The 26,647-nt window shown below is 52.0% G+C and overlaps 10 protein-coding genes across 10 annotated transcripts; 7 read left to right on the top strand and 3 right to left on the bottom strand.

Moving 5' to 3' along the window:
* Positions 1-447: 447 nt before the first annotated feature.
* ALT_0592 (ankyrin repeat protein) lies at positions 448-2,386 on the top strand (the record flags this gene model as incomplete). The annotated part of the gene is made up of 3 exons (XM_033554856.2): positions 448-560; positions 616-780; positions 847-2,386. 3 exons carry the CDS (start codon positions 448-450, stop codon positions 2,384-2,386), a joined length of 1,818 nt encoding a protein of 605 aa, XP_033410747.2.
* Positions 2,387-2,792: 406 nt separating this feature from the next.
* ALT_0591 (putative proline utilization protein PrnX) lies at positions 2,793-3,854 on the top strand (the record flags this gene model as incomplete). The annotated part of the gene is made up of 1 exon (XM_033554857.2): positions 2,793-3,854. One exon carries the CDS (start codon positions 2,793-2,795, stop codon positions 3,852-3,854), a length of 1,062 nt encoding a protein of 353 aa, XP_033410748.2.
* Positions 3,855-4,374: 520 nt separating this feature from the next.
* On the top strand, positions 4,375-7,148 carry ALT_0590 (Zn(II)2Cys6 transcription factor; the record flags this gene model as incomplete). The annotated part of the gene is made up of 7 exons (XM_033554858.2): positions 4,375-4,457; positions 4,544-4,678; positions 4,756-5,021; positions 5,077-5,162; positions 5,208-5,842; positions 5,893-6,063; positions 6,113-7,148. The coding sequence occupies 7 exons, from the start codon at positions 4,375-4,377 to the stop codon at positions 7,146-7,148; spliced, it is 2,412 nt and encodes an 803-aa protein (XP_033410749.1).
* A 184-nt stretch (positions 7,149-7,332) lies between these two features.
* ALT_0589 (BUD22 family protein) lies at positions 7,333-8,780 on the bottom strand (the record flags this gene model as incomplete). The annotated part of the gene is made up of 2 exons (XM_033554859.2): positions 7,333-8,469; positions 8,550-8,780. 2 exons carry the CDS (start codon positions 8,778-8,780, stop codon positions 7,333-7,335), a joined length of 1,368 nt encoding a protein of 455 aa, XP_033410750.1.
* A 428-nt stretch (positions 8,781-9,208) lies between these two features.
* Positions 9,209-10,179, bottom strand: ALT_0588 (complex I 30 kDa subunit family protein; the record flags this gene model as incomplete). The annotated part of the gene is made up of 3 exons (XM_033554860.2): positions 9,209-9,262; positions 9,320-9,969; positions 10,026-10,179. The coding sequence occupies 3 exons, from the start codon at positions 10,177-10,179 to the stop codon at positions 9,209-9,211; spliced, it is 858 nt and encodes a 285-aa protein (XP_033410751.1).
* Positions 10,180-10,699: 520 nt separating this feature from the next.
* On the top strand, positions 10,700-16,579 carry ALT_0587 (CCR4-NOT core ubiquitin-protein ligase subunit MOT2; the record flags this gene model as incomplete). Its single annotated transcript, XM_033554861.2, has 6 exons — positions 10,700-10,752; positions 10,818-10,884; positions 10,965-11,080; positions 11,177-11,545; positions 11,608-13,406; positions 14,313-16,579. 6 exons carry the CDS (start codon positions 10,700-10,702, stop codon positions 16,577-16,579), a joined length of 4,671 nt encoding a protein of 1,556 aa, XP_033410752.2.
* Positions 16,580-16,954: 375 nt separating this feature from the next.
* ALT_0586 (thiamine pyrophosphate-dependent dehydrogenase E1 component subunit alpha) lies at positions 16,955-18,514 on the bottom strand (the record flags this gene model as incomplete). The annotated part of the gene is made up of 5 exons (XM_033554862.2): positions 16,955-17,722; positions 17,779-17,988; positions 18,036-18,097; positions 18,148-18,335; positions 18,402-18,514. The coding sequence occupies 5 exons, from the start codon at positions 18,512-18,514 to the stop codon at positions 16,955-16,957; spliced, it is 1,341 nt and encodes a 446-aa protein (XP_033410753.1).
* Positions 18,515-19,845: 1,331 nt separating this feature from the next.
* ALT_0585 (beta-mannosidase) lies at positions 19,846-22,882 on the top strand (the record flags this gene model as incomplete). The annotated part of the gene is made up of 5 exons (XM_033554863.2): positions 19,846-20,029; positions 20,079-20,085; positions 20,144-20,224; positions 20,292-20,518; positions 20,586-22,882. The coding sequence occupies 5 exons, from the start codon at positions 19,846-19,848 to the stop codon at positions 22,880-22,882; spliced, it is 2,796 nt and encodes a 931-aa protein (XP_033410754.2).
* Positions 22,883-23,377: 495 nt separating this feature from the next.
* On the top strand, positions 23,378-24,400 carry ALT_0584 (class I SAM-dependent methyltransferase; the record flags this gene model as incomplete). The annotated part of the gene is made up of 2 exons (XM_033554864.2): positions 23,378-23,561; positions 23,643-24,400. The coding sequence occupies 2 exons, from the start codon at positions 23,378-23,380 to the stop codon at positions 24,398-24,400; spliced, it is 942 nt and encodes a 313-aa protein (XP_033410755.1).
* A 702-nt stretch (positions 24,401-25,102) lies between these two features.
* Positions 25,103-26,452, top strand: ALT_0583 (arabinose 5-phosphate isomerase KpsF; the record flags this gene model as incomplete). Its single annotated transcript, XM_033554865.2, has 2 exons — positions 25,103-25,480; positions 25,553-26,452. 2 exons carry the CDS (start codon positions 25,103-25,105, stop codon positions 26,450-26,452), a joined length of 1,278 nt encoding a protein of 425 aa, XP_033410756.2.
* Between the last annotated feature and the right edge of the window lie 195 nt (positions 26,453-26,647).

Raw genomic sequence — 26,647 nt, 5'->3', positions numbered from 1 at the left:
CGTCGCCATGGATACTGATCGAAAGGCAACACTCAAAACATGTTTCCATTGAGGATCTTCATTACTAAGGGCGAGAATAATTTTTTGGAGAACGAGGGAGGATGGTGCAGGCGTCAGGCTGTGCTGCCCTTCGAAAAAAGCACCTTTCGGTTATTGCCTCGGTGGGTGAGTCGTAAGGCGAGGGTCTGAACGAAGGCAGTGAGGCCATGTAATTTCTCATTTAAGCCAGCTGTCTATCTCGCTGAGAATATTCAGTTATGCTACTTATTCTTTCTGGTCATGTCTTCTGCGCTCTCTCCGCTCTTGTTCAGTGTTTGGAGTCATCTTTCGAGAAGGCACACGCCGCACAGCTTCTGCCACTTTTTGCTACGAGCTTAGGGCCTTGTCTGGGTGTTGTCGTCCTGTTTCTCTTTTATCGGGACTTGAGTCTATCGACTCTTGTCAACCATGACAACAGATTGGGAGGACATAAAAGAAGATCTCAGACAGCTCTACCTGGAACAAGACTTGACTTGTACCGAGGTCATGTTGGAGATGCAGAGACGAGGATTCCACAAATCGTGAGTACCGTGGATACTTCTGAGGCCAATACCGGGCGGCTGAACAAGGGAGCAGAAGACGCTCGTACAAAAACTGTTTCAAGCGTTGGGGCTTTAGAAAGGCTGAGCGACGAGCTGAAGCTATTGGTACATTGTCACAAGGATTGTCGATCGATCAAGCGGTGCCGGTCGATGAGGGCGATACTCCGTCATCACCGTTCAGCGATCACGGTGGTCTGATGTGAGAACGCAATAGGCCTCCTCTTCAATATGGAACCACATGCTCATATAAAGGCGCTGCTTCCAGGTACTCGCAGGCTAACAACCTTGTCTCCTTCGCACCGAGCACAACCGTTGCATACCCTACTAGTGTTGGTGCTCATGTCTCAGACCTTCCTGACATCGAAGATCCCCTGTCTATGTTTGACGAGAACTTTGCGAACATTCTCCTGAACTTCCAAGACGAATCGGGCTACACGGACCTTCATCGGGCTGTCATGAACGAACAAGCCGACGAGGTGATAGCCTTGCTGAGCCAAGGGGCAGCAATTGATATTGAGGATTGGAAAGGTAACCTGCCAGTGCATTACGTTGCTGGCCATCAGGACGAGAGGATTGTCAAACATCTACTCGGCTATCCGGTGGGCCAAATCGAGCCCATGGTCAAGCGAGATTCTGCTCGACTCACCCTTGACCATCGAAATGCGGACGGAAACACCCCTCTGCATCTGGCTATTTCCGCAGGAAGCTTAAACCATGATCATCAAAGGAGCATTGTGACCCAGCTTCTGGGGGCTGGGGCCAATCCTCATATACCCAACAACCTTGGTGTTACTCCGATACACGAGGCTGTGGAACTCGTCTCACCGACCATGAGCTGGGATCATGGACGTCACGTTGACAGGATGCTGACGGTCAAGGCCACCGATCTCACAACCGACAAGATAACATCTCTGTTCAAGCTCTTCCTCGCGAAGTCATACAATGCTTGGGCTGTCGTTAACAGTCACCTCAACACATTGTTCAGGACCTTTCTGGGCAATGGTGCTGATCCGGATGTAACGATCGGACCGAACTCTCAGCGCCTACTGACATACTTCTTGCACTACTGCATTAAGACTCGCCCTACCTCCCAGAAATGCGACACCCGGCTTGCCACCTTGATGTGTAAGAAGTTAGATGTCGCGAGAGTCGATAGCATAGGCGAGACATGTGTCCATGGGCTCATTAGGTTCCTGGGTGCTTGGTACTATGATCCTTCAATATACGAATTACTCCAGATCGTGGTGGAAAGGGGAGCGGATGTCAATCACCTCAACACGGCTCAGCAATCACCTCTGATGTTGCTCTTGGAGAAAAGGCAACTTGTAGACGACGTCTACACGGTGCTGGCATTCCTTCTCAGTCGCGGAGCAAATCCATTGATTCCCGATGCGGCCGGGAATTTCCCCATATATGTGGCTGTTCGAAACAACCCCTGGCTGGGATCCAAGCTTGCGAAAATGATCCTCCACGTTGACACTGGATTCGATACAATCATCCCCTGGCAGTTTACCTGGTGGCATTCGTGGATGCACGCTATCACCTCAGAAGATTGGGATACGTCGGTAACTATACTTCAACAGACTGGCCACTCACCACCACGGGACATCCAGGCCCTACTGTACCGACTGGCGTTGGCCGTTCTCGCCGAAAAACACCTGCGTCGAGCAAAAGACCGGTATGAGAGCAGTGAGAAAAGTCCTGAGCAACAGGACCAACACCGGACCACTGTGCGAAATATACTCCTGAAGAGCTCGTGGCGGGATATTGATACAGACTGGTTCCTATACTTGCTGAAATTGTAAGCTTGCAAGTGGATAATTTATTGTTGTTGATATAGACGGCCTTAGCATTTTTCATGTTTTATTAGACTTGGTCTGCAATCTTACCTCTATGGATGTTTCTTGATCGTTTGAGGAAGACCGGGGTTGGATGTACCCGTGATATAATAAATGGACCAAGGTTGAGAATCAATATCCCATTTAAAGGGGGATTGGTTAGATACATACTCGGTTAGGACCGGCCACTATGTGTCCACCTCCGACATCGCCGTATGATATCAGTGGGACGGGGCAGTCATTCTGTGACTCTATAAAGAAGGGTCCATAAGTACAAGTGACTTCATATTAACGAGAAAACACAGCTTCCTGCGGTTACAGAATACATTATTTCATCTCGAGGCCTAGACACCCGCTTCGTGGTTCCTCCAAGATGCATCTTCTCTCCGAACCAGACGTCTCTCGCATTCTGAGAAACCTAACTCCACAACAATGCCACATCTTACTCGACGCTCTCAGCGAAGCCCTGGTAACCGTCTCATCAGAGACCACAGAACCAGAAGGGGAGCGTCTCATCCACCAACCCCTCCGCACCACCATCACCACCAAAGACACCAACCTATCGCTATTCATGCCCGTCTCCAACACAGCCAGCACAGGCATCAAGATCGTCACAGCCTCCCAGCGCGAAGGCATCATCGGCGTGATCAACATCTTCTCGCCAGAGGGCCGGCTCCTCGGCCTCCTCAGCGCCGCAGAAATCACAGCCTTTCGCACAGCCCTCGCAATCATGACGCTGTTTACGCGCTGCACTTCTATCGCTAAGAAACACATCTTGATTTTCGGCTCGGGACGCCAAGCAGAGTGGCACGCTCGGCTGGCGCTGCTGCTTGTCCCAAGCCATGTGCAGCGAATCACCTTCATTAACCGGGGCCGCAGGCGGCTGGAGGAGCTGGAGAGGGAGGTTATCGCGGAGCTGAGAGCTTCTCATCCGGAGGTCGTGTTCGCTACGCTGGCTAGAGAGGGGTCTGATGATGCGGAGTATGAGGCGCGGCTGCGCGCGGAGGTCGCCTCGTGCGATGTCATTTTTAGCTGTACGCCGTCTACGGAGCCGAACTTTCCCTATGGGTATCTTTCGTCTACGTCTGGGCCTAAGCAGCGGTTTATTTCGCTGATTGGGTCGTACAAGCCTCATATGTGTGAGGTTGACTCCGAGACGGTGCTCTCGGGTGGTGGACAGATCTACGTTGATTCTCGGGAGGCTTGTCTGGAGGAATCTGGGGAGCTGATTAAGGCACAGGTACCAGGGGAGAAGTTGATTGAGATTGGGGAGTTGTTTGGGAAGTTGGGCAAGTCGCAGCCGGTTGTGGTGCCGGAGGGGTGTAATGTGGTTTTCAAGTGCGTGGGGATGGGGATCATGGATTTGGTGATTGGGAAAAAGCTGTTGGATATTGGTGTCGAGCAGGGACTGGGGATGAATGTGGATGGTTTCTGATGGTCTTTGACTTGCGTTTTCTTCTGACTGGATGTGGATGAGTAGCAGCATAAGGTTGTATAGTCCAGTTACTCCAGTATATATAGAGAAGTTATGCCTGAGGCATAAATCAGGCGACAATGCAGTCCCTCGAACAGTCATTGCTGTGTTAAAGCATATAAATAGAGAGGTACTCCAACACGACCATGACCGTAATAATGAGGAGTCTGAACTCTGTACAGAGTTATACCTTCGTACTGATGCAAATCTATGTTGATCTGCGGGGAATTGCCCATTTACTTATCGGGTTATCCACGTCTCTATCAGCCGGGAGCACAAGACCTTAATAATTTCCCCACTGCCGCAGAAAACTAGCAGACACCGCCCCGGCGGATCGGCTTTTCCCCCCATCTAAGCACTCGGTTCGACATCACTTGGACAGGTGGAAGTAAAGTGAGATCTGCCCTTCATTCGTATCATTCCTGGGCGAAAGACAATGCTCATCCATCATCCTCCTTGATTTCATAATTGCAAGACTGTCATGGATGTTTCTACCCCGGCATCTCTGGGGAATCCAAAACGTCCCCGCGTTTCGGAGGAAAACCGCAAAAGAGCTGTGAGAGCGTAAGTTTAGTCTTTTATGACCCCTACAGTGCTACATCTCTTTTGTTACTGCATTTTGAGACATTACCGATAATTGACTTTCGCAGATGCGATGGTTGTCGTCGAGTCAAGGAGAAGTGCGAGGGAGGCGTCCCCTGTCGGCGGTGTCTACGCTATCGGCGACAGTGTGTCTTTACTCACCCCGATCATGCAGAGAAACTTGCTCGCTCATCGTCGGTCTCGTAAGTTTGATTTTTATCCTTGACATTTGACATTACAATCTTTTTGTTGAAGTCCGCAAACTAATCATGTACGTCAGCCTTCTGGAGCGCACCGCTGGCCTCAGCCGTCACGATATTGCTGAGGGGGAGCGGATCCGACTCATGGAGCGCATTCTAGAGTACTATGTGCCCAACATCTCCTTTGACATTCCGTCGTTGCGAAAGGCGGCTGAGGAGCTGAAGAGTAAGCATCGCGGCTCGGAGTCTGATGTTCCCTCGACCCGCGTTGAGGGCGAGGACCTTGAGGATCTTGCTATTGAAGATGAGGATTTTATGATCAAGGCTTTGCCTGATAATACGACACGTATGTATAGAGCTCCCTCGGGGTATGCTTAAAGTGTTGACTGATCGTTGCATAGAATACTCGGGAGAGTTTTCATATCTGAACTTCTCGATGAAGATTCGGAAGAAAATTGATGAATGGATGAAAGCTGCGGCACCAGAGGTATGTATCGACGATGCCTACGGTCACACTTTGCTGATCGTTCAGGCATCTACCGAAGCGGAACCATTTGAGGAGAGATGGCGGGCGACTCAGCTACAGTCAGGCTCTTCCATGGTCTCGGCAGCCATCACCTGTCTGCCGCCTCGTTATGTGGCAGATTTTCTGGTTCAAATCTTCTTCAAGTACGCCCAGACAAATAATTTCTACGTGGAAGAGGACTGGCTACTCGAAAAAATGCACACATGTTATACGAACCCATCGAGCCTTTCGTCCGACGATGCTGGCTCAGTCTGCTCCATTCTCATGGTCCTGGCGGTTGGCACTCAGTTTGCTCACATGGAGTCTGCCACTCCTGTCAATCGACTATCGGCGGACTCATCGTTTAACTATGACCACGATTTCTCGGAAGATGAGGTTGGGCTCACCTTTTACCAGTTTGCGTCGAAATTGCTTCCTGATATCATCGCCACTGCCTCGGTTCGAAGTGTGCAGGCCTGTCTGCTGATAGGGACTTATCTGCTACCTCTCGACACATCTGGACTCTGCTATACGTACTTTGGTCTAGCACTAAAGATGGCTATTCAGAATGGTATGCACCGGAAGTATCAGGGCGAGGGGCTCTCTCCGCGGATGATCGAGGTCCGCAACCGCGTCTTTTGGACGGCGTACACCATAGAGAAGTAGGTCATTTCCCTTCATCAGGTTAGCCGCCATATGCTCATCAAAACAGGCGCGTTAGTATCCTCCACGGAAGACCGGTTTCTTTATCTGATGCAGATGTTGACGCCGCGATGCCTGTCGACTTTCCCGGTCTGATGCCCACGGGGCAAGTGTCCAACCACACGAACATGGTGACATTGATCAAGTTGACTCTGAAACTGGGTGAAGTATCAAACGAGATGTGCGTATGACTACTTCCTGAGCGATCAGACGAGCGCTGACATTAGCAGATCCGTGTTGCGGAAATCTCGAAAAGGTCAACAGCTGGATTGCCTTGAGCGATTACTCAGTCTGAGAAAAAGTCTGCTGGACTGGTGGGCTACTTTACCAGAGGAGACCGATTGTCGAGACCTGAACCCTTCGGGGCCCCTTTTCCGTTCGAATGTACACTTGAAACTTGACTACTGCTTAACGAGAATCTTCATTGGGCGACCATTCCTATTCAGCAACATGAAGTCCACCAACCCAGTTGGATTTCAAGGCCCACCGTTCAAGACGACATCCGGACTCTCGAAAAACTGGTCAACGCTCGTCACTGACTGCGTTGAGGCAGCACTCGAGATCATTGATCTCTGTCGGCTGCTCCGTGATGAAACCGGTCTTGCTCGAGCGTCGTTTACCGAATTCAGCTCCTGTCGCGCCGCACTGCTGGTCATCCTAGCCCAGAGTTTGACCAAGCGGACAGAGCGGCTGCGCGAAGCGCTCGAAAAAGGCATGGCCCTGATCAAGATCATGTCGATGGGAGTAGGCTCAGCCAGGTCCGCCGTCAGCGTGATCGAGGCACTCGAGCGAGCCATTCGCCGTCTTGAAGAGTGGAGCGAAACCCAGGCTCAAAGAAATGCCGGTGTCGTCGAGTCCGCCTACGATCGCTTCAAGAACTGGGAGATGCTATGGAAGACCGGACCGATCTCCCCAGGGACCACGGTCACGTTCCCTGAACAGTACACTCCGGCGCGGCCTGGAACAGGGATCCCTCCTGTACCTGTCACTCCGATGACCGGCACGGAGGCAGGCAACGACGCCATGGAGGGCGATGTCGCCAGCACGGATCTTGCAGGCTCTTCGGACTTTTCTGCGCCCCATGCGTTCTCCCAAATGCCGCCTTTGGGATTCGACCACTTTGTCTCCAACTTCCCGCAGGAACTGGGCGAGTTTACTGCCATTCCCTGCTTCGAGACTGACCCTCAGCAGGGCCTTGGGGGTGACATGAAGACGTCCCAAGGATGTCCACCGGATACGAGGTGGATGCAGTTCATGGGCGAATAATGGACGTAGGCAAGGCGATTTTCCAATGGGAAAAATGTAATACGATAGCTTGAGCGGGCTTTAGCCACGCGTTTAACGCATGATACCTATTTGAACATATCAACGATGCTATATGTACATCAAACAATTCCAGAAATTCCTTCGCAGGGTATTTTCATTCGTAAGAGAAGAGACAATATGCAAGCTAATCGAAGGTAACCTTCTTTCCCTGGAACGCCGCCATGGACTTCTGCTCCTTGGCCTTCCTGGCCGCCTCCCAAGAAGGATGCAACGGCTTATCATCCTTGCCATTCTTTTTGTTGGAGCCACCGGGAGGACCACGCTGCGGCCGGTCACCACCGGTGGAGTTGCCATCCCTCTGCCAGGGTCGTCCCTGACCCAGTCCACGCTTCCCTCTCGGCCCCTCAGTGCCATCCGTAGCGCCCCGGCGTGTATCCCAGCCACTGTCCCTATTCCTCCACTCGTTCTCCTTTTGTTTCTTGATATGGTTCGCTCCGCTCCCGTACTTCTTCTCCCAGAGGGCACGGCGAGCCTGCTGGCCCATTCTGTTCTTTCGGCGTGGTGGGCCCGCGACGCCCTCGAGGTCTTCGGGCTCGGACTCGGAGCCGGAAAAGTACCCTCCCATTGTCAGAGAGGGGAGGAAGGTTGTACTTGTCGCTGGGGTGGAGGTGGCCTTTTTGGATTTGGATTTCTTCGTGGGTTGTTCGGGGGTGGGGGAGCGGGAGATGTCGGAGTAGTGGGCTGGGTTGTTGGAGTCGTCCGAGTGTGAGGCTTCTTCGGCGTCGCTTTCGCCATCGCTGTCGGAACCAGAGCCTGAGGCCAGCCGTGCGTCGAAGCGGGAGTAGTCTACGCTCTCGGCGTCGTCCATGTCGACGTCGCTTCCTTCTTCTCCGTCTGCTTCACCAGAAGCTGGCTTCGCGGATCTCGCAGCGGCCTTGGACGCAGTCTTTCGGCTGTCTGCGTCAGATCCTTCCTCCGGCTCTGACCTTCCATCTAACGATGTCTCTGGCTCTTTGCTTTCACTCTTGCGTTGGTCGACGGACCCCTTCTTCTGTTCTGAGCCACTCTTTTTCCCTGCCGGCGCAGCCTCCAACCCAAGTAACTGTCTAATTCCGTCCATAATACCCGGAAAGACATTCTTCACCGGATTCGACTTGTAAAGCCTAGCCGTGACATTCGCCTCAGCCGTGCTCCGGGGCCCCTCCGTGGAGATATTCTTCCGCTCCTTGAACTTGACAAAAACAGGCGACTCGGCAATCCGCTTCGTCTTGATAAGCTGCTTGAAGAGGTATTTCTCCGCCGTGGCCTGGAAATTAAGACTCTGTCGCATCCGTCAGCATCAGCGCCAATCAGTCACACTGCGCCTCTGTTGCAAACAGCAACCGCAATCGCATTACCTACCTTAATCACCCTAATCTCCTCCTCGATTCTCGTCAGCGCCTCGGGCTTATTCTCGCTCTTGGCGGTCTTTTCTCGCCGGCCGAGTTTCTGGCGCTCAAAGGCCCGGGCGGTCTTGAGGGCTCGCGATAAGGCGGTCACGCCGTTTTCGAATTTGGCGGTTAGGCGCGCGAGTTTGATGTCGACGGGCCCGGAGGGTCGGTCATTTAGGTCGGAGAATTTGCGCTTGGGCATTTTGTCTCGTCTCTTGGGGAGGGTGGTTATTAGATGTGGTGTAGCAGTTGTGGTAGAAAGTTGGTTGGATGCGGAGATTCTTTTTTCTGCGGCGGATAAATGCCAAGAAGTGGATTCGATGCTTTTCGATTGCCGCTGGGTTTCATCATCATCATACAGGATTCTGACGCAGTTGATGTTTTATAGATAGGATATGCTTTATATATCGCCGAAGGCTTTTAATCGATACTCTCGTTATTTGTGATTGTGGTTCACCTGGTTTGCTGCGCAATGTCTGCATCCAATGGCGCGGGTCTAAATTGGGATTATTCGCCTACGGAGTACTACGAGTGCCACGTTCAACAGCATTGAATCGAAAGATTCTCGACGTATACGCGGTATGTACATACAAACGATGTGAAAGGGAAATACGGATACATTCTGATGCTCTATTTCTTTTCATCCTCCTTCTTCTCCTCCGGCTTGGGGGTGGGGAGCTTGAACTATATTGGATCATGTTAGTTTTCATCGATTCACAAGAGGTTAGCTACCAAACATACCGAGTCAGGTTTCCGGTCAACACCAGAACCAACAGGCTCCCAAGCAGCGGTGCCTCCCTCGAAGTTCCGGAAAGCCTGTGTCAGCTCAAGGGGCTCAATGACGATGCGCTTCTTCTCTTCATCGTAGCGCAGCTCAGTGTAGCCGGTCAAGGGGAAATCCTTGCGGAGAGGGTGTCCATCGAAACCGTAGTCGGTCATGATACGACGAAGATCGGGGTGACCGCTGAAGAAGACGCCGAACATGTCGTAGACCTCACGCTCGTACCACAGAGCTCCTTCGTACAGACTGGTCACACTGGGCACGGGGCTGGCCTCGTCGGCATAAGTCTTGACACGGATACGGGAGTTATAGCGGACGCTGAGCAGGTTGTAGACGACCTCGAAGCGCTGGTCACGAGTGGGGAAATCAACGGCGGTAATATCGGAGATCTGGGTGAATTCGGCCGCCGTGTGGTATTTCAGGAAGCTCATCACAGGGATGATGCCGGTGGGAGGAACGTAGATTGTGAGCTCGTCCTTCCACACAGAGAATTGCTGGACGTATTTGGGCAGGCAGGACATGACATATTGGCCGTACTTGTGCAGGCTCTCGGCTTTATCCTGGTACTTGTCGGCGGGGTTGACGACCGGTGCGCGAAGAGCTCCTTGGGCTATACTCAAAGTCAGTCATTGAAAGCTCGGCCTCTCTTTTTAGTCCATTGCATACGGGGACGGTGCGCTTGGCGCATATTCTCAGGCTCGGGAACTTTGGAGGCGAGCTGCACGGTCGACGAGAAGGCACGGCATGTCTGGGATGACCTCACGGCCGATGCCAGCGAGCGGCCAGTGCCCAGTCGCATCAAGGAGCGAGCAGAGGCCATAGTGGAAGGACAATGGCGGATCCGGAGAGGAAATTGAGGCGTTGGAGGGGCGGTTCAAGCAACCAGAGACATCCACAGGGAGCTGGCCGGAGAGGACTTACGAGGTTGCTGGGATCCATGGAGTCACGTGCAGGCTGACATAACCCGCAGAATAAATGCAAACAGACCAAACAAGGCAAACACAATGTGGCAGCTCCGCGTCCAACTTCGTTTCTCTCTTTCTTCGCCTCAAACTCTCTCTTCCCCTGCTGTTGCTGCTGCAAGTCCTGCTCCTCACTAATCAACGTTTCCTTTCCTCTCTTTCTCCTCTTTCTCAGACATCTTTGCTTTCTTGTCTAGAGTCCTCTGGATTTTTCTTATCGCTTTACTGTCCTTCCAGCGACCGATCCATTTTTTTCCTCGGTTTCTTCGCCTCTTTTACCTTCCCCCTTCTCTCCGGGTCTCGGCTTATAGGTATTGGGGTTTCGCATCCATCTGCACATACGTACTCAATTAGTACACTCTCACAAGGACGGCCACTATGTCGAGTCGCCCGCAAATAGATTCTGTCATCGATGATGACGACGAGTTCTGGTGGGTTTGAAGTGCTTTCCCAGCGCTGGTATTATACGGCGGTTGGCTGACAACTTCGACCTTAGCCCTCTCTGCATTGAAGAATTTGATCTTTCCGACAAGAACTTTAAGCCATGCCCTTGCGGTTATCAGGTGTGTTACTCCTTGCATAGCTCCCCTCCTTGCTGCCTTACGGTGTGCGTTGGCGCAAATTCTAACCGTTGGCCAAACAGATCTGCCAGTTTTGCTACAACAACATCAAGACCCATAGCGAAGAGGGCCGATGCCCCAACTGCAGGCGCGTCTATGATGAAAGCACTATACAATACAAGGTTCCTGATGCAGACGAGTACGTATTACATTTTTCGCATTTTGGCAACACTTGCTTCCTCCGCTTTGCCCAAATATCTATTTCTTGGCGCTAACGGCTCCGTTTTCACACTAGGTTCAAAGCAGACTTGGCGTTGAAGCATCGAAAGGCTGCCGCCGCAAAAAAGAAGGAAGCTGAAAAGCGCGAAATCGAGGCTTCCAGCCGGAAGAATTTGGCGGGGGTCAGGGTCGTACAGAAAAACTTGGTTTACGTGATCGGCCTCAACCCCACAATACGCGACGAGAGTCAACTACTTCAAACTTTGCGCGGGAAGGATTATTTCGGTCAATACGGCGAGATCGAAAAAATTGTCGTCAGCAAGGCCAAACCAGGTGGCAATCCCAACCAGGGTATCGGTGTCTATGTGACATATGCAACCAAGGCGGATGCTGCAACCTGTATCGCCGCCGTGGACGGATCTACCAACGGCGACCGTGTACTCAGGTAGGCCAACCTTTCGTTTCTCATCCAGTTATTCGCAACTCTCAACTGACTGATCATTTTAGGGCGCAATATGGGACCACCAAATATTGCTCATCGTTTCTCCGCAATGAGCAGTGCAATAATCGAAATTGTACTTTCCTGCACGAGACGGGCGATGATAGTGATAGTTATAGCCGACAGGATCTTTCTTCGATGAACACACTGTCCAGTCAGCGCCCCAACGGTATTCCCAGCGGACCCAGTCACGCCATTCCTGCACATGTCGCTCGATCCTCGGCTCTACCTAGCTCTCAGCCAATGCGCAGACAGGCCAGTAAGGATGATGCTACTGGCATGCGACAACCAGACGGATCTGCTCTCCCCTCGTCGGCCAGTTGGGCAAACAAAGATAGTGTCATCAATCGCACCAGGCGAGCCAGTCTAGCGGGCAGCCAAGCTTCCCAGAGTCCTCGTCCAGTGCATGCCACGGTTGCACAGGGGGTAGAGGAAGTCAAGAAGATCGAGAAGCAGTCGCAGGAGCGACGCCAGACGCCGGCGCCTTCGGAAGCACGCCCCGCCACTCCTCAAACGTCGGACCAGGCGCCGCCGGACCCCATCGCACCCCTACTCGAAAATATACTCAAGGCGGTCAAGTCCCCGGATTTCAGGTTCATCTTCTCCGCAGCCGGTCTTTCTACAGAAGAAGTTGCTCTTATTGAGAACCATCCTTCGTTCATCGACCCATACGGCGGCGTCAAACGTCGAGCAATGCGGGAGAAGGCGGAGCAGGAGCGCGCGAAGAGAGAACAGGAGCTTCTTCAAAATGCTACAGCCGAGGAAGAAAGCCGAGAAAGTGGAAGTTTGCAACTCGGTGGTGAACCAGATGACGCTCACCCACCAAGAGGCCGTGGAGGTCGTGACTCCCATGGTGCTATTCAGCCGCCGTCTCAGCAGGGTACCACGACGAATTCTGCGATTGGGTCACCCGTATCGGCCGCTAGTCACCAGTTCCAGGGACTCAACCTCGGCGGTCGTAGCTTAACCCCGCTTCAGCAACAGCAACTGATGCTGCTCAAGTCAGCCGGCAGCCAGCAGGCTGGCCTGGTGGATCCCTTGCAAAGTGGATTGGGTTCGTCCGTTCTGGATCAAGCCTCTCAAGTTCGGCAAGGCCTCCTCCAGTCGCAAATGGCGCAGTTCAACGCTCTACAGGCCCAGAACCGTCAGTCCTCGCGTTTCTCTTTCACCAATGATGCCAATCCAAAGAACCTTCCCAACGTCAGGATGCTCAGCCAGCAGGCTGGTTTGATGCAGTCCGGGACGCCGAACCCTTTGGCAGCCCCTAGCCCTCAGCACGGACTTGCCAACAACTTCTATACTAGCGGGGTTCAGGGTCCACCACCCGGTCTGAAGACAGCTGGTACTCCTCCCATCAGTGGAGGCGGCATGTTTGCTCAAGGTCACGGGTTTACCACAAATGCCAACCTCGGTTTGGGCGGCAATGTCGGCAAGCAGGAAGCCAACCCAGAGTTGATGCGCGAGTTGTTGCGAGGTCGAAGTGGCACAAATGCTGGTGGATTGCAAGGGCAAGAGGCCGCAAAGCGTGAGTTCATGTTTCCTTTTCTCCAACAGCACCAAACCCCCCCTCCCCTGACTCCTGCCAATGGCCTTCTCAACTCTTTCTATGGTTCCCAAACGGGGACTTTCTCCGAAGCTGGGCCACAGAAGCAGAAGAAGAAGGGGAAGAAGCACAGACATGCTAACACTTCCTCCGGTGGAGGCGGTGTAGTTGATCTTGCGGACCCGAGTATTTTGCAGGCGAGGATGCACCAGGTCGGCGCAAATACCACTGCTGGGCAAGCGCTATATGGGAGTCAGGGTCAAGGTGGGTACAATCACTCCATGATGTATGGAGGCGGTTTCAACCGCTGGTGATTACCGTTCTCCCTTTTGTCGCTCTCCAGTCTTCCTCTCCTCGCATATTCGTGTCTTTGTTGTTGTGATGACCATATTTGCTTCTTCCTCCTACACGTCGTTTTCTCCTCGTGATGCCTGAGCTTTGGTTTTCTTTCTTATTCCCTTACATGACATGATATCATATTTCCCTCTTCGTTTTTTCACGTGGTGCAGGATATGAATTTGCCTTGTTTTGATTCCCGAGTCTGACCTCTGGCTTTGCGATCTGATACACATCCTGCAACGAAGCATTGGGCAATCGGCTCTGAAAATTGCAAGCAGTTATGGCGGAATGCCTTTGGCGTTATACTTGTGGCGGAGTTCTTTATGTGTCATTTTCTTCCCTTTATTCTTTACTGTTTTTTCTCGTATTACCAGCATCCTCTCGGATGAGTGACGTCGCATTTTCATGAAGATCTCATTTTCTTCTGGCCGACATTGACTTGGTGGCTGTCGTACTTTGTCTTTTTCTTTCTTTTGCGTCCAAGCTGGGTTGATCTATCAGCGTCGTGAGGTCCTCTCGGTCTGGCCATGGTTCCATGTACGTTAACCTCCCTGCCCTGACTTTGGTAAACTGAAGCAGGGCCGTCTATCTGAAGTCAAATTCTCACAATCACTGTTCATATAGACACCGTTGCCCTGCGCCTGACTGGTCAACCTAGCCGGGGAATTTTTGTGTAATCGTCATGCCCACAGTTCTTCGTATATCTTGTCTGATCTGCTTCTGCCCTTGCTCTGGAGAGTCGACTGCCTGCATCATGTCGCGTTCATTTTTTCTGATACCCATCTTTTCACCCACGTGGTTGCATTTCAGCGAACTGACCGGAGCAAGTAGTGGACGAAGATTTCCCGCCTCTAGGGACTCCGCTCAAGGACAAGCGCCCCGTCGACAGCTTTGGCTTCCTCCTTCGATCTCATCTTCCCAGTGACACCCAGGGGACCGCTCGCGCCGGAACCCCAACACTTCCCCCAGGTCTCCCTTTGCCACACGCTCATCCGGCATCGTCGTTGTTCCAAAGTCCTTTGAATCCGTCGAGCCCGTCTCTATCGATTTCTATGCCACCCCCTGGCCTCAACATCGCACGTTCTAAGCCGGGAACACCATCCCAGAACTTTTCCGATATTGAATCTCAGCGACCGTCTCCAGAGCCTCAAGAAACTCCCGAAAGCGTACCTCCTTCTAGCAAGTTCAAAAATATCTCGGATATTTCCCTGGGTTCGCCTGTGCCAAAGTCCGCGCAAAAAGCTCGGTCACAGGCAAAAGCCGAGCTCTCAGCAACTTCAGATGATAGGAGACCGAGTGCGAAAGATGGAGATACCAACAATAGTCATCCTAACAAGAAACCATCGACGAAGACCAAGCCTATGAAGCTTGATCTACACTTCACGCCAGCTCAGCCCCAAGAAACTCCGACTTCGAAAGCAGAATCTCCCGCCCAGATTGCTCCTCCGAGCTATGTTGCAGCTCCCGTTTCTGCGGTCGGGTCAAGGCCAAATACTCCTATGACGGGTGTCTCCCGGGCTTCGGACTCGTCGGCTCCTCGACAGCCGCGGGTTCTTCGCGTGGTCGACACCCCAAAGACCGAGACACCGCCTCCCGCTTCCACCTCTCAGTTTGCCCCTTCTCTCCCGACAACTCTGAAGACACGTTCCAGACGGCCAAGCATTTCTTCGCTCAGTCGACCCGACACTCCCGGTGATTTGGGCTCCGAAGCGGATCTGTACACCTCTGCGTCCGCGTCTCGTGCCAATTCTCCTCCCGCTTCCTCTAGGATTGGTTCTGCACCTGTGCGTTCCATCACTAAGAGCCAAGCCAAGAAAGAACGCCGGCAAAAGGCAAAGGAAGCCGAGGCTAAGAAACAGGAGGTTTCGGCGGCCCCGGAGGAACCAGTTCAAGCCCCCATCATCGGCAGGAAACGCAAGACCAAGAAGACTCCGACAAGCAATGCTGAAGCATCCAACACGAGCACAGACAATACGCCTGAGCCCACAAAAGTCAGTCAGCCCAGCCCTCAAGATGTGGCTGAGAAGGTTGAACCGAAGCTTGAGGAGGCGAAGAAGAATAAGCAGGAGAAGCCTCCAAAGCCCCATATCGAAGAGAAGCAACCCGTATCCGAGAAGAAGCCAGCAGAGCCATGGCGCTCGAAGAACACGCTGGAACAGCTGATAAAGGATTCCGAACAAAACGGCGTCTCGATTAAAGATCTGTTTCTGGAACGGACTTCGCCATTGCAGGTCTTGCTTGCTCAGCTGCACAAGGCTGGCCAGTTGGATCTAAACAATCACCCTCTCTTCAATCCCTCGAATCTCAGTCAGCGCTTTGACATGAAATGTACATCTGACGATTACGAACTTTTGAAGCAGCCTATCGAGTTGACCGAGGAGCACCGAAAAGCCTTGCTTCGTGGGGAGCCTGTCCGTCTCCATTCTTCTTCTAGCCAACTGAAGGACCGCTGCCTCATCACGCCTCGCGGTTGTGTCCTCCATCACCTGTCGCCTGAGGAAGAAGACAGATATCTTGCCTTGGAAAAGAGCATTGGATGGGCAATCGATTCTTTCCAGGAATACCCGGCGGCATTTATTACAGAACCCGATGTGACCAATCGTGGTGGAGGTTTGGATGCGCTCTTCGCCACGCCCGAGAACTTCAACATTTGCTGGGTAGATGAGACTACAGCGAATCTTTCATCTGCAGCACATTCTGGATCACCGCCGGCCGCCGATGCATCTGTCTCGTCAACTGCCTCTGCTCCGCCGAACGTCCTGTCGACTATGGAGGCGGACAGCACTCGGAGCCATAACTGGGCTATTGCGAGCACTGCCGAATTGGCCAATGCGACGGCAGCTTCCGTCCGGTCTTTTGCAGCTGCTACTGCAAAACATATGCTTGGAGCTGCCGGTGTGGTTATGGGCACTATTCCAGACCTCGACGATGTTGTTGGCATGACTGATGAGGAGCTGCGTTCCTTTGCTCTCAAGTCTCAGAAGGACCTTGAAGGCTCGCGAAAGGAACTAGATGCTATTGATAAAAAGCTCGCTGCCTTGTTCAAGCGCAATAAGAAACTTGCACAGCAGGCGCTTGCTACGACTGTGGAGGTTTAGCATGTCTATAGGATAGGTTGCCCCTGGCATGGTGAGACGATTATGGTAGTCCTGTGGTACTCGGTTGATGGCACTGTCCACTTCCTTCTTCGGACTATTGAATGTCGATTGTACAGTATAAAAAGCTTAGCGGTGTATGGATTTTACTTTTTCTTCTTGTATGTTTTGAGTGCGTTGCGCTTACCCCATTCTTATGATACCTCAATATGATTACTCTTCTGAAATTTCCAGAACCAGTTTGAGGACGCATGCTCTGTGCTATGATCATCGAAACTTGTAGTAAGGCACTTGTATCGTGTTCATCAATCATATTACCCACTGCGGGTATCTCAGATCTATATGTCAAAGGAAACAATATGCTTACCAGTCCAAGGTTTACAATCCTTTAATGCCATCTTCGTATTGACGGAGATCGTACTCCTCGGGATACGTCTCCAGGATGCGCTTGAGCTCCTTCATCTGCTCCTGCGCTTCCTCCGTCAACTCATCATACACATCCTCGAATGCGGCCCGAATGGGAGGCTTCTTCTCACGCTCCGCATCCCCGAATTCTTTCAGAACAGCCTTGCGCAGCTGATCGCGCGTCTCCTGCTCCATATCCTCATTCCATAGCCCTTCATTCTCCAACCACTTCCGCAGTCGAATGATCGGATTGTCCCGGCGTTTCCAGTCCTCAACCTCCACCCGCGCCCTGTACGCGAAGCTATCGTCGCTGGTGCTGTGGTGCGAGACACGGTAGCTCATCGCCTCGATAAGGACGGGACGGCCGCCGTCCGTGAGCGCAATGCGGCGCGCTTCCCGCATCGCCTCGTACACGGCGAAGATGTCGTTGCCGTCGACGCGGATCGTGTCGATGCCGTAGCCCACGCCGCGACTGGCGATGCCGTCGCCGCGGTACTGTTCCAGTGTCGGTGTGGAGATGGCGTAGCCGTTGTTGCGGCAGATGAAGACGACGGGGCAGGAGCGAGTGGCGGCGATGTTCAGGCCGGCGTGGAAGTCGCCTTCGCTTGCAGCGCCCTCGCCGAAGTAGCAGGCTACGATGCGGGGCGGGGTGTCGGGGTTTTGGAGGGCTTGGAGTTTCAGGGCGTAGGCGGCGCCGGAGGCTTGGGGGATCTGGGTTGCAAGTGGGGAGGAGATGGTGTGCTTTGCATGTTATGGTGAGATGGTCATAAATGACAAATTGGGGGGCGGGTGCTTACAGTGCGGGGATAGTTGGAGCCGTAGTGAACCGGCATATTGCGGCCTCTGCCGTTGTCGTTGCGGTTGGCGAACAGTTGGCCCATGAAGTCTTTGAGGGTGAAGCCGCGTTGTTGGAAGACGCCTGCTTCGCGGTATTGGGCGAAGACGACGTCGTCCGGGGTCAGGGCGGCTGCGGAGCCTACGCTGATGCCCTCTTCTCCTGCGGAAACCTGCGCCGGTGTTAGAGCAGCTGGCTATTCGGGCTGAGTGCTCGTACCATATAGAAGCTGAGACGCCCTTGCCTTTGGGCCTCGAACATGATCACGTCCATCACGCTCACTAGGTTTCATCAGTGACCGTCCAATCAATACACGAGCATAGTATCTCACCAGTGAGCATGTTCTTGTACCAGGTCAATATCTCCTCGTTTGACACATTGAGTGATTTCCGGTCTTTCTCCAGCATCACTCCGTCGGAGTTCATCACTCGGTAGGTAGGGATACTCGACGTCTCGGAAGGGTTGATAAAGGCCATCTGCGTGGTGAATTTGCTGTTGACGGCACCAGGGAAGCGGACCCTATTGACATATTTCCGTTAGACATCTTCGTGTCTATCCTATTGAATGTGAGAGTGTGCCAAATACCTATCCGATCCTGGCCGCTGGGAGATGGAACTGCCCCATCGCTTGACAGAAGGGAGGAGAGTCCGCTGGCTGCGCGCCGGCCGCGGTAACCGGGCCAGAAAATTTAACGACATGATTGAAAGTTTGAAATGTTGCAAAAGCGCATTGATGGAGACGGAAGAAGAATCACAGTACCCTTTTCAGATTCAGAGACCGACAGGTGTTGATTTCTTATGATTCTGGGGAAATGCGGAGGACTCGGTTGGCGTCGGCCCCAACGTCATGCCATCCCCGCACTTAGCCGTGGCTTTGGCGATAGTCAATTAGTAACAGTCTGCGACTGACAACAATAAGTGGTATGAAATGGGTTGAATATATCTATCAATGTAGTCAATGAGACTTGTTCCTGCAGCTCTCTTTACATATGTCTTCAGTAGGTCTTCGGCGGTCTCAATGCTCTGGTTTGGTTTCAAACGGCATCTGTTGCCTTCAGAAAGTGGAACCCTGGGGAACGCTTACCCATGGCTAGGCTCCATGTATGAAATTGTTATCGGTAGACTTATCTTGTGTATAGGAAGCAGAGAAAAAGGCATCTATCGCTATCGGTATGTTGTGTTGGTTATCGGCTTGTTATGAACGTCCTGGACGTTGTCAGATCCGCGTATATATATATATATAGTGACGCTGACGTTCCTGCTAAACCATCCTGCTTTACGATCCTCATCCTTCCATTCCGGAAAATAATAGTGTTAGCCCAGGTTAGGCTTATGCTAGCTCTGGGTTAACATGTTAAATATTGACTTATGGCACGTCGATGGTAGCAAAAGTAATAACCTCTCCTCGCTTGTTTTCTCCTCTGGGTCTTGTGTCATGTCAGCCGAACTATCCCTTGACTTGGACCATTCTCTTCTCCCAAGGAGGCTCGTCGTTGCATCTCACCGGTAAGTATTAAAGACTTCCAAGTACTCCCAGTATGCTAGCTGTAAGAGAAGAGTCTCGCAGTCTTCGCTCTCTGGGACAAACTCCTTGCCTCCTTCACCCCTACAGCGCCGATCTTCTCCTCTCTTCCCCGCTTGCTGAGATTCTCCCAGGCTGGCCCATCTACTGGTTACATTGCAGACCACGGTTGCATCATTATATTAAATACCGTTGCATCGATGGGCTGATCAGATTGTTCAAACAAACATCATTTCTGGATTCTCCAATTCATCCTTTCTACCTGATTCAACACGGGCCGAGCACCGTCTTCCCCTCCTGGTACTGATCGACCTGTCGTCATCGCAAGAGCAGGTAGTTTCCGGTGGCTGAATGCTTGTTCGATACAATTGATATCGGATTGAATGCGAGAGACTGTCTCCGCTGGATTCTATAAAAGCTGCCTTTATTTCGAGCCCAAGATCAAGGAATCTATCGTGGAGTCGCTTCGTCTTTAAATGGCTGAGGACTTGAGCACAGTTTACTCGTCATGCATGTAAAAGCCGAGACAGTATTAGCATTGCTTACGCCCCGTTTACCCTCGGTTGCCGGTCAGCATGTCGTGGACTTGAGTGGAGATGGTTGGACTCTCAGCAGCACAACCTTGAATAGGACGGTGCCAGGTCATCTTCCGTCTCAAGTGCATCTGGACCTGTTTGAGGCAGGTGTCATCGGTATGGGGACTCTTCACATTGAAGTTGCACGATCTAACAATATGTGTAGATGATCCGTGCGTGTTTTGACTTGTGTTGGATGCAAGTAAATCCTAATCTAACACCCCTTTGCAGATATCACGGCCTCAATGACTTCAACCTTCGTTGGGTTGCTGATGCCAATTGGACGTATACCAGCAACCCGATCAAAGGCCTGTGAGTACCCGCTGAGAAAGCTCTACAAGACTTCTTATCTGATCGTTTGACCGCTGATGCTTCACAGCCTTGAAAGTTTCGAATCCACATGGCTTGTCTTTGATGGACTGGACACTTTTGCAACCATCACCTTCTGCGACCAGCACGTTGGTTCAACAGATAACCAGTTCCGGCAATACCATTTCGACGTATCCCAGATCTTGAAAGACTGTAAACAAGATCCAGTGCTTAGGATCAATTTCGGGAGCGCCCCAAATATTGCAAATGCGATTGCACAAAGCCCCGATGCGGAAGGTCTGGGATCCCAGCAACAATCCTGTCATTCCTGATTTGTTGTGCATTGAAACTCATGCTTTTACAGAATGGCCTCCTGGTGTACAAATTACCAACGAGTATCCAAACCGCTGGTTTATCCGCAAAGAACAATCGGACTTTGGATGGGATTGGGGACCTGCTTTTGCACCAGCTGGACCATGGAAACCCGCATACATTGTTCAAAACAACCACGGTGAACTCTACGTTCTCAACACTGACCTAGACATCTACCGACAAGGCCAGATCAATTATCTTCCCCCTGACCAGAGCCAACCATGGATTGTCAATGCGAGTGTCGACTTCTTAGGTCCTGTACCATGTAAACCCTCTATGTCGATTGAGATCAAAGACGCTGCGACGGGATCAGTCCTTTCTTCAGGACTCCTTGGAAACGTTACGGTGTCCGGAAGATCCATTACAGGGACCACGATCGTCGACGGCGATGCTCCGAAACTATGGTGGCCCAGTGGCATGGGCGAACAGAGCTTGTACAACGTGACCGTCACTGTGCAGAATGATAAGAAAAAGACCCTGGCCAAGGTCACCAAAAGAACCGGTTTCCGTACCGTCTTCCTTAACCAAAGGAATATCACTGATGACCAGCTGGCCCAGGGGATTGCACCTGGCGCCAATTGGCACTTTGAGATCAATGGACACGCGTTCTATGCAAAAGGGTCCAACATTATTCCTCCGGACGCCTTCTGGCCGCGGGTGACGCAAGCTAGAATGGCACGATTGTTTGATGCAGTAACGGCGGGAAACCAGAACATGCTTCGTGTTTGGGCCTCTGGTGCATATCTCCACGACTTTATCTATGACCTCGCCGATGAAAAGGGAATCTTGCTCTGGAGCGAGTTTCAGTTCAGTGACGCACTTTACCCCGTTAATGATGCATTTTTGGAAAATGTTGCAGCCGAGGTGGTATACAATGTCCGTCGAGTAAACCACCACCCGTCCCTAGCTCTGTGGGCCGGCGGTAATGAAATCGAGAGCTTGATGCTTCCAATGGTCAAAAGAGCGGATCCTACGGGGTATTCCAAGTACGTTGGGGAGTACGAAAAGTTATATATCAGTCTGATTTTGCCCCTCGTGTACGAGAACACACGGTCGATCACATACAGCCCCAGCAGCACAACTGAAGGGTACTTGTATGCCAATCTCTCTGCGCCTGTGCCTATGGCAGAAAGGTACTCGAATACTACCCCGGGCTCATACTATGGCGACACTGACTACTATAACTATGACACGAGTGTCTCCTTCGATTATAATCACTATCCCGTGGGTCGGTTTGCGAATGAATTCGGTTTCCACAGTATGCCTAGTTTGCAGACATGGCAGCAAGCTGTTGACCCCGAAGACCTTCACTTCAACAGCAGTGTGGTGATGCTCCGCAACCATCACTACACTGCAGGAGGCTTATTCACTGACAACTTCAAGAATTCGTCCAAAGGAATGGGTGAAATGACGATGGGCGTGGAAGCACACTATCCAATACCCAGCAAATCCGACTCTGTTGCCAACTTCAGCGCCTGGTGCCATGCAACGCAACTCTTCCAAGCCGATATGTACAAGTCCCAGATTCAGTTCTACCGCCGAGGCAGCGGAATGCCAGAGCGTCAGCTAGGGTCGCTGTACTGGCAGCTAGAGGACATCTGGCAAGCCCCGACTTGGGCGGGAATCGAGTACGATGGCCGGTGGAAGGTTCTTCATTATGTGGCCAGAGACATCTATCAGCCTATTATTGTGTCGCCTTTTTGGAACTACACCACCGGTCGCTTGGAGGTGTATGTGACATCCGACTTGTGGGAGCCTGCGCAGGGCACCGTGAACCTGACCTGGGTTGATCTGTCGGGCAAGTCCGTTGCTAACAATGCTGGCACGCCCGAAACTGTCAACTTCACCGTCGGTGCCCTTAACACGACCAACATTTACACCACCAATATCTCTGAGCTTTCTCTGCCGGATCTGAAAGACTCCATTCTCATCCTGTCTCTTTCTGGCGAGGGACGTCTTCCAAACGCCAGTAGTAAAAAGGCATTTGTCCACCAGAACCATTTCACGCCAGTCTTTCCCAAAGACCTCGCCTTGAAGGACCCAAAGCTCGAGCTTTCATACAACCCGGAAAGCAAGAAATTTACGGTTCAGGCTACGGGAGGGGTTTCCCTTTACACCTGGCTCGACTACCCGGCGGGTGCAGTGGGATACTTTGAAGGGAATGCCTTTGTACTGCTTCCGGGGGTTCAAAAGGAGGTTTCCTTTGTAGTTCAGGAAGGGAATGTCACAGATGATTGGGTGCGGAGGGTGACAGTGCGGAGTCTTTGGGATCAGAAGGTGAGGGACTAGCAGCTTATAGCAGCTTACAAAGTATAGCCAGGTTAGCCTCGTGCACTAGATGGGCGGAACATCAGGCCCACTCAGTACAGAAATGAGATAGCCGTATCGATTGTATCCGGTTCGAAGAAGCTGATCGTAGAAGCTATACTAGCACGTTTCTTCCGCCGACTGTTCATCTCCATTTGGTCATTTGGTGAGCTGCTTTTGACAGAAAGCCTGCAATTTAAGCCACCTATCCCTTATGACTAGAGTCCAATATCGAAGTGGTTATTTTAGCTAGCATTCCCGGTAATTCCACTTAACAGGTTTATTTTCCTGAAAAATGGTCGCTCAAGGAGAGGAGATGGGTGATAAGAGCGGCGAGAGAGTCCGGCCGGCAGAAAAAGTGGCCCGACAGTGTTCGGAGCTCTGCTCTGGCCGGGTAACACCATCAACATCATTTTTGGCTTCAGAATTTCACTTCAACCCACATCTGGGGTCCAATTCTTTGAATATCATCACAACATGTCATCCCGGTCATTATGGAGGAGTCTGCACTACAGTGCAAAGCGAAGGGTGACAATTCCCCAGAGCCAGTACCGATGCTTCTCCTGCTCGCAGCGAGTACAAGATAGCAAATCGAACCACGATGACCAGATGACCCATTTCGGCTTCAAGAATGTCCCCGAATCTCAGAAAGAATCTATGGGTATGTCATGCATTGTGCTTCCATTTGTATTTTTGCGGAGTAACCCCCAGGCAGAAGATGCATGCTAACAAGGCGCTTCAGTACGGACGGTGTTTAGCTCCGTTGCAGCTTCCTACGACACCATGAACGATTTCATGTCCCTCGGAATCCATCGTCTGTGGAAAGACCACTTTGTACGATCTCTGAACCCCGGGTCCGCGCTGCCATCTCGCGACAATGACACCACCGGCAAAGGCTGGAATATCCTCGATATCGCTGGCGGGACTGGCGACATCGCATTCCGCATGCTTGACCACGCCACAAACATCAACAACGACCACCAGACACGGGTAACTATCGCCGATATAAACCCCGACATGCTGGCGGAGGGCAAGAAGCGCAGCATCGACACGCCCTACTATAATACTCCCCGACTGTCCTTCATGGAGGCCAACGCGCAACACATGCCAAGTATCCCAGACGACTCGGTGGACCTGTATACAGTTGTCTTCGGCATCCGTAACTTCACAGATAAGCAGGCTGCGCTGGAGGAGGCGTTCCGAGTACTGAAGCCTGGTGGTGTCTTTGCATGCATGGAGTTTAGCAAGGTGGACAACAGTCTATTCAATGCTATCTACAAGCAGTGGAGCTTCAGCGCTATTCCACTCATCGGTCAGATTGTCGCCGGCGACCGGGATAGCTACCAGTACCTTGTCGAGAGCATTGAGAAGTTCCCTAGCCAGGAAGAGTTCCGAGGTATGATTCAGAAGGCTGGATTCATGATTCCCGGCCGAGGATACGAGAATCTCACTGGTGGGATTGCAGCGATTCACAAGGGAATCAAGCCCTTGACGAAGTGAACTGTTTCTGTATTATATGCTTGTGGTATAGAAGGTTAATTCTCTGGCAATGTATTATTTACTCTGGTACAACTCTTATCTCTGAATGTATTATCTGTTCTACTACCAAAATACATCAATGTAACCTTCGTTCTGGAACCTACTCCTCCATGACTCTTACAAATCGGGACTGATCGACAGAACAGTCAGATATGGCGATGGTGGAGGAGACGATTGCGTCTTGGTGCTTAGTGCTTTCTCTCTCTTCCCGCTGTTTCGCCTCCGAAGATTATTCGTCCAATCCCGCGCCGAGATGGGACATACATGCGCCGCAACAACCCCAAAAAAGGGGCCAGTCTGACGATGGCTTAGATTATTAGTATTATTATTGTTATTGATTCAAGATCATAACGTCGCTAGTTTCGTCTCTTCGGCCACATTCATCTCCGAGATGACCAGATACTGATAGCAAACCCCCTGCGGCCAAGGCTTCTTCCTCCACTTTCCTCCCCTCCCCCCGCTTGTTACCAGAGAATTTCTCCTCCTCGGCAACTATTTATTTTCTTTTTCAAACCCCTCGTCGTTTGGGAATGGCGATCTAGGGGGTATCTTTTTTTTCGGATAGATCCTCGCCCGTCAGTCCACTCCTTCGATAATGGGCCATTGAACAGCATGGGGCACCCCAAGCTGCGACAGCCCCGAACGCCATTATCGCCTCCCACGATGTCCGCCACCACCGTTCTCGATGGCTTCTCTCTCCTGCCCATGACTCCTCCAGATCTGGTGGATGGACTCCCATCCATGCACCAGGATACCGCTGCGGTAACAACAGCCATTCATGTCATATCCACAGAGCGTGCGGCCCTCGCCAACCTGGAGCAGATCTACCAGACGAACCGGCTAGCGCAGGAGAGCCTTGCGCGGGCCGTCAGTCAGATCGTCCGCACCGTCCGAAATGGCGGGAAATTGGTCGTCTGCGGCGTGGGCAAGAGCGGCAAGATTGGACAGAAGCTGGAGGCGACGATGAATAGCATGGGTATCTACAGCGCATTTTTGCATCCGACGGAAGCATTGCATGGCGATTTGGGGATGATTCGACCGGTACGGATATTCACGGCTTTTTTTGCAGATTTTACGTGTGAAAGTATAATGGACTACTAACATCACATGCAGCATGATACCCTTTTGGTGATTTCGTTCTCCGGCCGTACGCCGGAGCTTTTACTTCTGCTGCCGCATATTCCCTCGACTGTACCCGTTATTGCCGTCACGTCGCATATGCATCCGGATACCTGTCCGATCCTGTCCTTTCATTCATCCGACATGGGTATCCTCCTCCCCGCTCCGATCCATGAGGATGAAGAGTCCTCCCTCGGTGTCCGCGCTCCGACTTCGTCGACGACAGTAGCGCTGGCGTTGGGAGACGCATTGGCTATCGCCACAGCACGACGACTACATAATACACCTGGTAGAGGTCCCGCGGAGGTCTTCAAGGGCTTTCATCCCGGCGGCGCCATCGGGGCTGCCTCCGCCGCGGCCGTCCTGACACCTTCCAGCATGTCGACAACGTCTATTTCAACAGACTACATTCAGAGCGGATCAACCGCCTCCCCAGAGATCGTCTCATTCCAGAGACCAGCTAGCCGCCAACAACGCCTTATCACAGACCTACTCGTACCACTAGACCAGATCCCTACCGTCTCCGCAGCAGACGAGGTCCGTCTTCTTGATGTCTTGCTCACAGCAATCCAGCACCCCAACGCCAAGTCGTGGGTCGCCCTCTCCCCGTCGGAGCTCATCCCACCAAGCCATATCCGATCCCTCTCACAGAGCAGTAACATCGACATGAGCGCCTCCGCCTTAGCTGCCCTGGGTCTCCCCTTCTCCGTAACCCGGAATGACTGGCTCCGTGTCTCGAGTGCCAGCACCGTCGATGAAGTCCGCCGCCGCGTTGTGAAAGCTAATTCTGCATGCGGTTCCCGCGTGAAGGTAGTTGCTGTAATGCACGACGTGAATCCCGAGGAGTGTGTTGGCGTTGTAGAGGCGGAGGAAGTCTGGGGCGACTGTGGTTGAATTGTTTCTCGTTCCACTTACCCTCCTAAGTACGGGACTTGTATACGTACATATAGACGATCTTAACGACTGAATGCCAGCTGATGTTTTTGCTCTCTATCAATTATGCAATACGTCGCTCTATGAATTGTTGTTTGGTAGAATTGTTTTTGTTCTATGCATATCACCGAATATTATGCGTCTGATCACAAGCTA

This window comes from Aspergillus lentulus (assembly GCF_001445615.1).
Source record: "Aspergillus lentulus DNA, contig: Alt01, strain: IFM 54703, whole genome shotgun sequence".
Classification (NCBI taxonomy): Eukaryota; Fungi; Ascomycota; class Eurotiomycetes; order Eurotiales; family Aspergillaceae; genus Aspergillus; species Aspergillus lentulus.
This window is presented reverse-complemented; position numbering and strand designations above follow the sequence as displayed.